The sequence below is a fragment of the Ahaetulla prasina genome, chromosome 4, assembly GCF_028640845.1.
Source record: "Ahaetulla prasina isolate Xishuangbanna chromosome 4, ASM2864084v1, whole genome shotgun sequence".
Lineage (NCBI taxonomy): Eukaryota > Metazoa > Chordata > Lepidosauria > Squamata > Colubridae > Ahaetulla > Ahaetulla prasina.
In genome coordinates, this window is record NC_080542.1 from 140846587 (window position 1) to 140860117 (window position 13531).

The 13531-nt window shown below is 44.3% G+C and overlaps 1 protein-coding gene across 8 annotated transcripts in view; it reads right to left on the reverse strand.

Annotated features, from left to right (window-relative positions):
- ACTR3B (actin related protein 3B) overlaps nt 1–13257 on the reverse strand; it is a 50583-nt gene extending 37326 nt beyond the window's left edge. For 2 of the 8 annotated variants that reach the window (XM_058182054.1, XM_058182051.1), the window contains exons 1-2: nt 13055–13203; nt 11020–11115 (exon numbers count right to left, since the gene is read on the reverse strand). Coding sequence is in view for 2 of the 8 variants with exons in the window: in XM_058182049.1 (XP_058038032.1) it covers nt 13055–13098 (44 nt within the window). In the remaining 6 variants the exon portion in view is untranslated. Of the gene's footprint in view, nt 1–10954; nt 11116–13054 lie in introns of all 8 variants that reach the window. The other 6 variants (XM_058182053.1, XM_058182047.1, XM_058182046.1 and 3 more) reach the window with 6 other exon arrangements.
- Nucleotides 13258–13531: the final 274 nt, after the last annotated feature.

A 13531-nucleotide genomic window follows, 5' to 3' on the forward strand; every position in this document is an offset into this window, starting at 1 on the left:
CAAAGGTGGTCCCTATTTTTCTACTTGCATTTTTTACGTGCTTTTGAACTGCTAGACTGGCAAAAGCTGGGACAAGTAACGGGAGCTCACCCCGTTATGCGGCACTAGGGATTTGAACCGCTGAACTGCTGACCTTTTGATCGACAAGCTCACCGTCTTAGCCACTGAGCCACCGCGTCCCCAAAACATGCTAGGATATTGTAATAGACCCCAAGGATAACCTGGAAACTAAATTAACTCAACTACTGCTTGAAGGCAAATGTGAGTTCAAAAAAAGAAACACATATGCTGCATTCTGTGTGTTTTACTGATTACCATCATTTCTAGGCCTTGCTATAATGCTGGGCATTCAGCTTCTCACATAGTTACTGATCACGCCATCCTCTAAGCCCAGGGCTAAAGAACACAACTGCATGTCTAGTTTTTCCATTGCTTATATTTGCAGAGCTTTCTCATGGTCAGTGAGCCCCAAAATGATAGCCTTCAAGAAAACCCAAAGAGTAATTATTAGATTAAGGCAGGGGCAAAATCCAGCAGGTTCTGGCAGGTTCTGGAGAACCGGTAGTGGAACATTTTGAGCAGGTCGGAGAACCGGTAGCGGAAAATTTGGGTAGTTTGGTGAAACAGCAAATACCACCTCTGGCTGGCCCCAGAATGGGGTGGGAATGGAGATTTTGCAATATCCTTCCCCTGGAGTGGGGTGGGAATGGAGATTTTGCAGTATCCTTCCCCTGGAGCGGAGTAGGAATGGAGATTTTGCACTATCCTTCCCCTGGAGTAGGGTGGGAATGGAGATTTTGCAATATCCTTCCACTGCCACACCCACCAAGCCATACCATGCCCACCAAGCCACGCCCACAGAACCAGTAGTTTTAAAAAATTGGATTTCACCACTGGATTAAGGTGATATTTAATTCTGCCTGATGATGATGATAATGATGTTATCCACTTAGTCGTGTCCGATTCTTGGAGAATCTATGGACCCGGTTTCTCCACATCTTCCAATCTTGCACTGTTTCTTTAAATTGCTCTATGCTTTGGCTGGTGTCAGATTTGATGGTGTCCAGCCATTGTGTTCTGGTTTGCTTTTATCCCCAATTCTGCTTAGTCCTGCTTTTATCTTATGATTAATAATTGTGCGCTCCCATAGAGGGGGACTCCTCAAGGAGACTCCCATAGAGGGGGTCTCCTCAGGGTGCCGTCAGTCAAACAATGTAGACTGGCGACCCCCAGGGGGAGAGCCTTCTCTGTGGGGGCTCCTGCCCTCTGGAATGAACTGCCTCCGAGGATACATCAACTTCCTGATCTCCGGGCCTTTCGCCGCAAGCTAAAGACCTTTCTGTTCCATCATGCAGGGCTGGCTTAATGTAGTTTTTTAGTGGGGTTTTAATATAGTTTTATTATAATTCTTTAGCCTTTAATTTAATTAGTTTTTTAAATGCTTTTTAATTTTTTGATTTGTGCTATTTATCATGGCTGTAAACCGACCTGAGTCCTTCGGGAGAAGGGCGGTATATTAATTAATTAATTAATTAATTAATTAATTAATTAATTAATTAATTAAATAAATAAATTGCTATATACTGATTTTAACATTGCAGATTAATGCTTTGGCTTCACTAAAATCTATGGAAGTAATTAGTCTTGAGTCACTTAAGCAACATGGACTGAACAAGATGAGTCATCTCCCATGATTTTGAGAACTGGCAAGCCTGGAAGGTCCTTAAGAAGATCATATGAAACAGCCCTCCATATTTCCATCTATGTCTAGCTTAGGGTGGAAGTTCAACCACCATGTCTAATTCCAAGGATGATGGCTCTGTAGCCTTATTTATCCCCTCAGCCACAGAGAACTTTGAGCTGAAGGAACAGACAATGACTTTTGAGAATTACAAGCGAGTGATCAGACTGAAGCTCATGCTCCATCATCCTTTGTAACAGCTCTACCAGTGGTTCTCAATTTATGACCAAACTGAGAACAGAACCTCCACTGCTAAGCAAGACAGTCGTCAGCCTGACATTACAACTACTTTTGCCACAGTTATTAAGCAAATGACTGTATATGTTAAGTGAATAATGCAGTCCTTATGTGAACCTGGCTTCCCCCATTGACTTATTTATTGGAAGCCATCTGGGAAGGATGCAAATGGTAATCGTTTGATCCCAGGACACTTCAACCATCATAAATGTATGCCAGTTTCTAAGCATTTTGCTTTGAGATAATATCTAATTCTCTCCTCCATAGCCAGGAAACCATCTGAATAAAAGGTATTTGACTGAACTAATCTACCTATCTTGGTCATCGTTTTATAAGCCTAGAATGCAAAACAAGTTCAGCAGGAGAGGCAGGAACATCATTATGTCTAGATCAGTTAGATATCTTTTGTCTCACATACTCCAATTCCCAGCAACCAGCCCAAAACAACGTATGAGTAGCTTAGCAACCTTTTATTTTAGACTGATTGTATATTCTAAATAAATACAGAGGAATTACATGCAAGTTTTTAAATGGGAAAATAATTCAAAATAAAATTTTCCAGCCTAAGTTTGACAATTTCATACCATTCATGTAGTTCTGCAGCATCTATCTATATTGACTGGCAAGAGTTGATCAGTTGAACGGCTTTCCTCCAGAAGTTGTAGGTGGTCCATCACTGGAGATTTTCAAGAAGAGATTGGACAGCCATTTGCTCAGAATGACAAGGGTCTCCTAATTGAGCAGGAGGTTGTCCCACCGACCTGTGCGCTCCCACAGAGATGGTCTCCTCAGGGTGCCGTCAGCCAAACAATGCTGGCTGGCGACCCCCAGGGGGAGAGCCTTCTCTGTGGGGGCATCCACCCTCTGGAATGAGCTTCCTCCGGTGTTACAATTACTCCCCGACCTCCGGACCTTCCGTCGCGAGCTCAAGACTTTTTTATTTCACCGTGCAGGGTTGGCCTAAGATACTATTGTTTTATATGGGATTTTATCATTGTTTTTTAGCATATTTTTTAATTGGTATTAGCCAAATCGAATTAGATTTTTATACTGTCTTTTAAGTTTGTTTATAAATATTGTTTTATGTTGGCTGTAAACCGCCCTGAGTCCTTCGGGAGAAGGGCGGTATAGAAATTTAAGAAATGAAATGAAATGACCTCCAAGTCCCTTCCAACTCTTTATTATTCTATAATTCTGTCTTTCCTTACAACTTTTAGTCCTAGAGGGGGCAAGGCACAATTTTAAGGACCATTCCTTAAATTTTGTTTGTTCTTCATTTAATAAATAGATCAAGTCAGTGGTGAAATCCTCCGCTGGCCGCCACCAATTTGCTTGCACGGTGTGCGCCAGATGCACATGCGCAGTCCATATCAAACATGCGCTTTTCGACTCCTGCTTTTTTTTTTTTACTTTTTAAAGCATTTTTTACTTTTTAAAGTAAAAAGTAAAGTCCGGAGAAGCGGTAGTTAAAAATGCTTTAAAAAGTAAAAAGTAAAAAAAAAAGTTTCAAAGATCAGCTGAGCAATGTGCGATTGTTGGAACTTTTTTTTTAACTTTTTAAGCATTTTTTTATTACCGGTTCAGGCGAACTGGCCCGAACTGGTAGCATTTCACTCTTGGATCAAGCGGAAAAGGATATTTAAAGGATATTTATCAGAATTTTTGCAGTCCTTAAAAATTCCTTCACAACAATTACTTTTTTCCGATATAAACAATCATACTTTAGTAAAGGTAAAGGTTCCCCTCGAACATATGTGCTAGTTGTTGCCGACTCTAGGGGGCGGTGCTGATCTCCGTTTCAAAGCCGAAGAGCCAGCGCTGTCCGAAGACGTCTCCGTGGTCATGTGGCCGCCATGACTCAACGCCAAAGGCACACGGAACGCTGTTACCTTCCCACCAAGGTGGTCCCTATTTTTTCTACTTGCATTTTTACGTGCTTTCAAAACTGCTAGGTTGGCAGAAGCTGGGACAAGTAAGGGGAGCTCACCCCATTACACGGCAGCACTAGAGATTCGAACCGCCGAGCTGCGGACCTTTCGATCGACAAGCTCAATGTCCCAGCCCCTGAGCCACTGTGTCCCCATTAAGCATACTTTAGCAGACCCCCCCGCCAAACAAAATCCAGATGTTTTTAATCTACAGAGAGGCCATTCTGGCTATCCACACGACCAAGGATTATATTCTAACTTTCTATGCATAGTATGTTCTCAATTGCAGAACTGTAGTTCTTTTCTCAAAAATAACCAACACTATTTATTTATGCTTTGATTTATTCATACTCTGCTTTTCCAGTTTGAGTCTTAACAGAGAACTTCCCTTTGTAACTGAACAGGGAGTACTGTATAGGATTCAGTCTTCCCTATGAGGTAATATTAATTCAGGCTGCCAATAGAATAGAATAGAATAGAATAGAATAGAATAGAATAGAATAGAATAGAATAGAATAGAATAGAATAGAATAGAATAGAATAGAATAGAATAGAATTTTTTATTGGCCAAGTGTGACTGGACACACAAGGAATTTGTCTTGGTGCATACGCTCTCAGTGTACATAAAAGAAAGGATACCCATTAATTCCTAAGCCTTCAGCCAAATACTTGTTCTTCAATAGGCAGCATAAGAGATAGAGCAGACCAGTTGTTTGGGTCCAGAAAGCAAACAGGGTTAGAAACTTCTAGGGTATCTCATCTGTTGACTAGACTATGAAGTAAAAAACAAAAAAAGCAACAGCAAAAATATTTCCATATTTTTGTTAGGAAATCTGCATGAATGGTTGCAGCCATAAGGCGATCAGATTTAAAACTCAACTTGAAAGTGGGGACTTTATTTTTAAGAAAATTGTCAGTTTGGTTAGGGATGAAATCAAGATACTGTGAGTTCTAGTCCTCCCTTAGGCATGAAAGCTGACTGGGTGACTTTGGGCCAATCACCAGAAGACGGTGAGTTCTGGTCCCACTTTAGGCATGAAAGCCGGTTGGGTGACTTTGGGCCAATTGCCAGGAGACGGTGAATTCAAGTCCCGCCTTAGATACAAAAGCCAACTGGGTGGCTTTGAGTTAATCCCTCTCTGTGACCCCAAACCACTTCACAAGATTGTTGTTGTGGGGAAAACGGGAAGAGGAAAGAGTATTGAGTATATTCACTGCCTAGAGTCACTTGTGAAGTAATAAAGATGAGATTAAAATTGATTTAAGAAATTAAATAAGTAAAAATATTATGACTCTCACATTTCCCCATCAAAATGGTAGATCTTAAATCTCTATTATGCAACCCTCACCAACCTTCCAAATGTTTACAAAGGCAGATTCACAGCCTAGTCTTGACCAACGGAAGCATGCCAAAAATAGAAGAGAATGCCTAAAAATGGACTTTTCGAATCTCCTGCAAATCTCTTTCTTTAAATCTCCCTCCTCAAGTTCTACTCATAACATTTTGGTTATGCCTGCTTTGCCTGCAATGTTCAGAGATGTTTTGGTATGTGAAACGAAATCAATCTAATGTGTCACTGCCTCTCTAGAATTAATGTCATTATCTGACATGGTATACAGGGCTTTGATCTTGCACTCCAAATATATTCTGAGAGGCTGTATCGATTTACAGGACAATCCTCAGCAGGTTTCTCAGAAGTCCTAGCAAGTTCATGGAGACCTTCTTCTGAAATACAGATGTATATTTAGCAGTATTGATTCAATTGCAAACTCTACACCGAAAATGAAAAAGCCTGGAAGATGATCAGATTGCTCATCCAAGTGTAATTAAATATGGGATTATTAGATTAGGCCTTAGTTAATATATGCAATGTCATCTCAGTCAGACAGAGTAACATCAGAGCCATGCCCTCTAGGAAGTTTTAAATAGATCAGTATGCCTCCTGACTTTAGGGTCAACGTGTAAGCTGATCTCTAGAATTGCAGAAGAGAGATTGATTGATAGAAACTAAAGAGGAGAATTGAAACGGGCAGATAGCGTTATGTTATGTAGCTATTAATGGGTCTACCTAAAATGCAGTAGGAAGAGAGCCAGTTTGGTCTAGTGGTTAAACTATCAGGCCTGAAACCAGGAGGCTAAGAATTCTAGCACTCCTAGGTGACTTTGAGCCAGTCACCAGGTGACTGTGAATTTTACTCCCCCTTTAGATATGAAAGCCAGCTGGGTGACTTCGAGCCAATTATCAGGAAACTGCGTGTTCTAATACTGCCGTAGGCATGAAAGCTGGCTGGGTGACATTGGGCCAATCCCCAAGAGACTGTGAGTTCTAGTTCCACTTTAGTCATAAAAACCGGATGACTTCCAGCCAGCCTACCTTATAGGGTTGCTGTTGTGGGGAAAAATAGAAGGAATATTAAGTATGTCAATGCCTTGAGTTATTTATACAAATAAAGGCAGGGTAAAAAAAAATCTAAAATGAAAAAATCCAAAATAAAACTATTCCAATCATGCTATGGAGCTTAGAAGGAAGATAAGCATTTAATGAACAAAGGATCCATCAATTACCAAAACAATGTTGGACTGCATAAGAGAGACACAGATTTATTAGCATCTAACATCCCTACAACACATCGGGGACCACAGAGTGATGCAACCATTATAATTTGGTTAACTGATTATTAGGTACAGTGGAAAACAGATGCAGCTCTTTTCTATTTCATTTCCATATTAACAAAGAAAAGATCGTTCATATACAAGATTGGCTTGTAGGTAGTCCTCGTTTACAATCACGAGTGAGCCGAATATTTTCATTACTGAACAAAGCAGTTGTTAACTGAGTTGTGCCCCAGTTTATAATAATAATAATAATAATAATAATAATAATAATAATAATAATAATATTTTAATTTGTATACCGCCCTTCTCCCGAAGGACTCAGGGCGGTGCGCAGCCAAAATAAAAGCAAAAAAAAACTACACATACAATACTAAAAACAACCCTTAAAAAACTTATTCCATTGACCTTAAATAAAATATCTCCCTATAAAATTACAAAAATTTAAAACCCATAAAATCAATTTAAAATATTAAAAAATTCAAGCCAGTCCAGCAAGACGAAATAAATAAGTTTTAAGTTCGCGGCGAAAGGTCCTGAGGTCAGGTAATTGTCGAAGTCCAGGGGGAACTTTGCTTGGCTGACGGCACCCTAAGGAGTCCCTCTCTGTGAGAACGCACCGGTCGCTGGGAGATAGACAATGGCAGTAGGCGGTCCCGTAGGTATCCCGGTCCTAAACCATGGAGCGCTTTAAAGATAGTAACCAACACCTTGAAGCGCACCCGGAAGACAACAGGCAGCCAGTGCAGTCTGCGCAGGATAGGTGTTACATGGGAGCTTCGAACTGCTCCCTCAATAACCCGCGCAGCCACATTCTGGACTAACTGGAGTCTCCGGGTGCTCTTCAAGGGGAGCCCCATGTAGAGAGCATTGCAATAGTCCAAGCGAGAGGTAACGAGAGCATGAGTGACCGTGCATAGGGCATCCCGGTCCAGGAAGGGACGCAACTGGCGGATCAGGCGAACCTGATAAAAAGCTCTCCTGGAGACAGCTGTCTTCAAAAGACAGCCGTCCATCCAGGAGCACGCCCAAGTTGCACACCCTTTCCATCGGGGCCAATGACTCGCCCCCAACAGACAGCCGCAACTGCAGCTGACTGTACCGGGTGCCGGCATCCACAGCCACTCCGTCTTGGAGGGATTAAGCTTGAGCCTGTTCCTCCCATCCAGACCCATACGGCTTCCAAACACCGGGACAGTACTTCGATAGCTTCGCTGGGGTGGCCTCGGGTGGAAAAGTACAGCTGCGTATCGTCAGCGTACAGTTGGTATCTCACCCCAAAACCACTGATGATCTCACCCAGCGGCTTCATATAGATGTTAAACAGGAGAGGCGAGAGGATCGACCCTTGCGGCACCCGACCCTTGCGGCGCCTCAGAGTCGATCTCTGCCCCCCTGTCAACACCGTCTGCGTCCGGTCAGGAGGAGAACCACCGATAAATGGTGCCTCCCACTCCCAGACCCTCCAACCGGCGCAGCAGGATACCATGGTCGATGGTATCAAAAGCCGCTGAGAGGTCTAATAGGACCAGGGCACAGGAATAACCCTTGTCCCTGGCCCTCCAGAGATCATCCACCAACGCGACCAAAGCCGTCTCCGTACTGTATCCGGGCCGGAAGCCGGACTGGAACGGGTCTAGATAGACAGTTTCATCCAGGTACTGGAGTAGCTGACATGCCCGCACTCTCTACAACCTTCACCGTAAAGCGAAGATTGGAGACTGGACGATAATTTCCTAAAACAGCTGGGTCCAGGGAAGGCTTCTTGAGGAGAGGTCTCACCACTGCCTCTTTCAAGGCAGCAGGAAAGACCCGCTCCTGCAAAGAAGCATTTGTAATCCCCCGGAGCCAGCCTCGTGTAACCTCCTGCGTGGCCAGCACCAACCAGGAGGGGCACGGGTCCAGTAAACATGTGGTGGCATTCAGCCTTCCCAGCAACCTATCCATGTCCTCGGGAGTCACAGGGTCAAAACTATCCCAAACGGTCTCAACAAGACTGGTCTCGAAACTCTCGCCTGGATCTACCCAATTTTGATCCAATCCGTCCCGAAGCTGAACGATTTTATCGTATAGATAACCGTTAAACTCCTCGGCACGTCCCTGTAATGGGTCCTCCCGCCCCTCCTGTTGAAGGAGAGAGCGGGTCACCCGAAATAGGGCGGCCGGGCAGTTATCTGCCGACACAATGAGGGAGGAAACGTAGGAACGCTTCGCATCCCTCAATGCCACTAGGTAGGTCCTACTATAGGACTTAACTAGTGTCCGGTCAGACTCAGAACGGCTGGATCTCCAGGCACTCTCTAGGAGTCTTCTCCGGCGTTTCATCTCCCTCAGCTCCTCGGAAAACCAAGGAGCTGGTTGAGACCGACGCCGGGTCAGAGGCCGCAAAGACACGACACGGTCCAAAGCTCCAGCCGCGGCCTGTTATGAAGTTTTGCCACCGTTCTGAGCAAATCACTGCAGTTGTTAAGTGAATCATGCAGTCATTAAGCAAATCTGACTTCCTCCATTGACGTTGCTTGTCAAAAGTTCCCTAGGACAGTTGCAAATGACAATCCCAGGATCCTCGGACTCTGCAACCATTATAAATTCCTGCAGGTTGTGAAGCACACGAATTCTGATCACACGACTGTGGGACTGCTGCAATGGTCATAAAGTGTGAGCATTGGTCATAAGTCATTTTTTTTCAGTGCAGTGACTCTGAACGGTCACTATAGGAATGGCTGTAAGTCAAGGACTATCTGCACTTCTAAAACCTGGGTGTGCAGCCATCCTTATGTCTATGAATTTTGATTTGGTTTCTATGGTTTCACTGTTATTGCTAAGGAGTCCTTGGTGCTCTCTGAGCTTGCTTGTTTTCTCGCAGACATTTCATTACCCTAACTAGGTAACATCATCAGGTGCTAGTAAGGAGTGCTGTTTGAAGTCAAGTAAAGTGACTTACCACTGGTCCTCACACTTATGACCATAGCAATATTCCCACAGGTCATATGACCAAAACTTGGGAGCTTGGCAACCGGCATATTTGCAGAGTCCAGAGCTCAAATGATCACCATTGCAACCTTCCCAGCTAGCCTCCAACTAGTGAAGTCAGTAGGGGAAGCCAGATTCGGTATACCATTATAGTGTTTTGCTTAGCAATCATGAAAAAAAGGTCCTAAACTCAGACACGACTCACTTAACAACCACTTTACTTAGCAATAGAAATTCAGGTCCCGATTATAGCCGTACGTTGAGGACAGCCAATTTGATCTAGTGGTTAAGGCACCCAGGCTAGAAAGCATGAGACTGTGAGTTCAAGTCCTGCCTTAGGCATGAAAACCAGCTGGGGGACCTTGGGCCAGTCACTCTCTCCCAGTACAGCTCACCTCACAGGGTTATTGTTGTGAGGAAAATAGGAGGAGGAAAGTGTGCTGGATATATTGGCAGCCTGGAATTATTTGTAAAAATAATAAAGGCAATATATAATTACATACATACATACATACATACATACATACATACATACATACATACATACATACATGCAGGCAGTTCTCAACTTGCAACCATTCATTTAGTGACCCTATAAAGTTACAAGGACATCAAGAAAAGTGATTTATGACCTTTTTGCACACTTATTGCAGCATCTCCATGGTCACTTGATCAAAATTTGTATGCTTGGAAACTGGCATGTATTTATGATGGTAGCAGTGTCCCAGGGGCACGTGATCACCATTGGTGACATTCTGAAAAGCAAAGTCAATGGGGAAGCCAGATTCACTTAAGAACCACGTTATTAAATGACATGTAGTGTAGTGAATCTGTGTAGTGAAAAAGAGGGCTGTAAAAATACATACAGACCTCACACATCCTGGACATAAACTGTTTCAACTTCTACCCTCAAAACGATGCTATAGAGCACTGCACACCAGAACAACTAGACACAAGAACAGTTTTTTCCCCAAACGCCATCATTCTGCTAAACAAATAATTCCCTCAACACTGTCAAACTATTTACTAAATCTGCACTACTATTAATCTTCTCATCGTTCCTATCATCCATCTCCTTCCACTTATGACTTCAACTTTGTTGCTTGTATCCTTACGATTTATATTGATATTGATTGTTTCCTGATTGCTTATTTGCACCCTCTGACTAACATTAAGTGTTGTATCATTAAGTGTTAAATTTGTACCCTATGACTATCATTAAGGGTTGTAAGTGTTGTAGCTTGATGAAGCTATTGTTTCTTTTATGTATACTGAGAGCATATGCACCAAAGACAAATTCCTTGTGTGTCCAATCACACTTGGCCAATAAAAAAATCTATTCTATTCTATTCTATTCTATTCTATTCTATTCTATTCTATTCTATTCTATTCTATTCTATTCTATTCTATTCTATCACTTACAACTTAGCAAGAAAGGTCGTAAAACGGGGCAAAACTCACTTAACAACTGTTTTGCTTAGCAATGGAAATTTTGGGCCCAATCATGGTTCGAATTCAAGGACTACCTGTACAGAATGGCAAACTGAGCCAGTTGCCATGGCAAGTAGAATCTTCAGCAAAGAAGCCCAGTTCTCAAGTTTTGTTCTCTGAATGGCTGGCTCCTGTGGGAAAAAAGCTAAAAGGTAGGAAGATTGGCAAAGATATGTAGATAAGAACCACTCAGGAGTTTCTGGTGGAGGCCCCATTAAGCCAAGGGAAGCATCCCCTTGGAAGACATACAACTAAGCAAAGTTGAGAGCCAAATGAATGGGACAGAGAATGAATGAAATCCTTGTTAATGGAGTAATCTACACCAGGGGTCTCCAACCTTGGCAATTTCAAGGCTTGTGGACTTCAACTCCCAGAATTCCTCAGCCAGCAAAGCTTCTGAGGAATTCTCAGTTCAAAGCAAAGTGAATTCTGGGAGTTGAAGTCCACAAGCCTTGAAGTTGCCAAAGTTGGAGACCCTTGATCTACACTGAGTGGAAATGGAGCTATAAAATGAAAGCTAGGGGGTTTTTTTGTGCGTGTGAGGACTTCCAAGAAAGTGTGGCAGAAAGCTGAGAAACAAGAGTGTGTATTTTTAGAGACAATAACAAAACTGGCGAAGGGTGAGAGAAACTTTAACCAAAAACTTTCTACTATTGACCTCACCCCATTCCTAAGAGGACCATAAGGGGCGTGCATAAGCGCACAAACATGCCTACCATTCCTGTCCTATTGTTTTTCTTTTCTTCTTCCTATATATAAATATGCTTATACCTAGTGGTGGGATTCAGCCAGTTCGCACCACTTCGGGAGAACTGGTTGTTAACTGTCTGAGCAGTTTGGCAAACTGGTTGTTGGAAGAAATCATTAGGGCAGAGAACTGGTTGTTAAACTACTTGAATCCCACCACTGCTTATACCTCCTAATATTTACTCATATATATGTTTATATACTATATAATTTTTTTGTATGACACTTATATATACTGTTGTGACAAAATAAATAAAAAAAATAAAAAATAAAAAACAGAGCAAAGAAGTTCAGACGTGTAGCTGTAATCATCAAGGATGGTTGGATGGACGGATGGATAGATGATGCTACCTGGGCTGACTTCTGATAGTTTTGAAATTTGCTTGCTTTTTTAGAAGAGGAGCTATCTGCCTCTTGGGGTCCTTGCAAGGAGGTAAAGGGGAGGAAATTATTGAGCCTCAAGGAGGGGGGGGAGAAGTGACTCAAGAGCGGTGCAACCTTCACTAATCTCTGGGGCCTCCAGCTAATTATTCTTAAAGTAAAAAAAAAACAACACAAGTAAAAGTGCTGGGGAGGGGGAGAAAGTTGATCCAAAGGTAATGCAAAGGTAATGGGGGGGAGTTGTCCTTCTGGGAGGCATGAAAAGACAGGAACGCAAGGGCAGAGAAGCAGGACGGAGCCCAACTTGTTCTGGATGGCAAAGGAAAGCCTCGCAGAAGCTTTTTTCTTTCTTTTTCTTTCTAGCGGCCGCAGACTTCCCTGTAAACGGGGGGGGGGGGAGAGGTGTCTCCGCTTGGCACAACGCCCCTGCAGGTCTCCTGCGTGAGCAGGGGGTTGGACTAGATGACCTCCATGGACCCTTCCGACTCGGCTACTGTTACCCGTCTTAGCAGGGCCACAGGACGGGGAAGCGGGGAAGGGGCAGAGTTTGGGGTGCAGAGAAGGGCTGCTGGGAGAAGCAGAAAAGGGCGTCCCTGACTTGAGACCAAGGAGAAAGGCGGAGGAGGAGAGAAGCCGCCGCCCCCCTCCCCCACCCCCGTCTCTCCTTCTATTCTACCAGGAGTGCAGAGCCAAGGCGCTAGTGCTGGCGGAGGAAAAGGGGGCGGAGGTCGTGTAGTAGGGCCGAACCGGCACCCTACTCCCACGCTCAGATGGGAGGAGACGAGCCAGGCAGCGGAGACTCGCCCGACCCTACCAGGGCAGCCCTGCCTTGCTCAGCCCAGCCCAGCCAAGCCGCTAGTGCTGCGTGAGGAGGAGGAGGAGGAAGAGACGCAGCCCGCGGCTTACCGGGCTTTGCCCTCGGATTTCGCAGTGCTCACTCACCCGGTGCCGCTGTCCACGACGCAGGGCGGCAGGCGGCTCGCCATTCTCGACGCTGGGATCTTGGCAGAAGGGAAAGCCCGTCCCGGTCCCAATTCCCGGGGATCCCAGCCGCCGCCGCCGCCGCCGCCGCCGCCGCAGCTACGAGCAGCCGGGCAGCGCTGCGCGCTTGCGCCCAACCTCGGTGCCCACGTGTGCGGCGTGCCAAGGCTGCCCTGGCGGCCATCTTGGGAGGTGGCACCCCCTCCACCCGCTTCCCAGGATCACGAACCCCAGTTGTTGGGGGGCGGGGAAGGGGAAGAAAACCCCGGGGCGCCTCGAAAAGCAGAAAATAGTCTGCTAAAGACCTTTGGCGGCAAGTCTTACAGCTTGCCCAAAAAGCACGACTCATGCTGATTTCCAGATTGTCCTGTATAAGAGAGAGAGAGAGAGAGAGAGTGTGTATGTGTGTGTGTATATATATAGTTGATATGCTTTTAT